Source organism: Penaeus monodon, chromosome 23 (assembly GCF_015228065.2).
Source record: "Penaeus monodon isolate SGIC_2016 chromosome 23, NSTDA_Pmon_1, whole genome shotgun sequence".
NCBI lineage: Eukaryota > Metazoa > Arthropoda > Malacostraca > Decapoda > Penaeidae > Penaeus > Penaeus monodon.
In genome coordinates, this window is record NC_051408.1 from 44124441 (window position 1) to 44124744 (window position 304).

General features: G+C 59.5%; 1 protein-coding gene across 1 annotated transcript in view; it reads left to right on the forward strand.

Moving 5' to 3' along the window:
- Positions 1-304, forward strand: part of LOC119588326 (carbohydrate sulfotransferase 5-like) — a 14031-nt gene that overhangs the window by 11352 nt on the left and 2375 nt on the right. Inside the window, exon 8 of the mRNA XM_037937016.1 lies at positions 122-286. Coding sequence (XP_037792944.1) covers positions 122-286 — 165 coding nt within the window. The remainder of the gene's footprint in view (positions 1-121; positions 287-304) is intronic.

The window sequence follows — 304 nt, forward strand, 5'->3', positions numbered from 1 at the left end:
TAGCAACTGCACAAACACACCAACACGCAACCTAACACGCACAAACAAGCACACACCAACACATCCCTCTCACGTTGCCCTTTTCTCCTGCTCTCCATCTCCTCCCTCTTCCCATGTCCAGGTTATACGGATGCGGGTTTCGTGGCTGGCCGACCTCCTGCTGCAGTCGGGGCCGGAGCTGAAGGTCGTCCACCTGGTGAGGGACCCCAGGGCCACCTTCAGGTCCTCCAGGATGTTCGTGCAGACGCAGAAGGACTACACAGCGCTGTGCCCGAGGATCCTGGAGGTGAGGCACACGAGACCG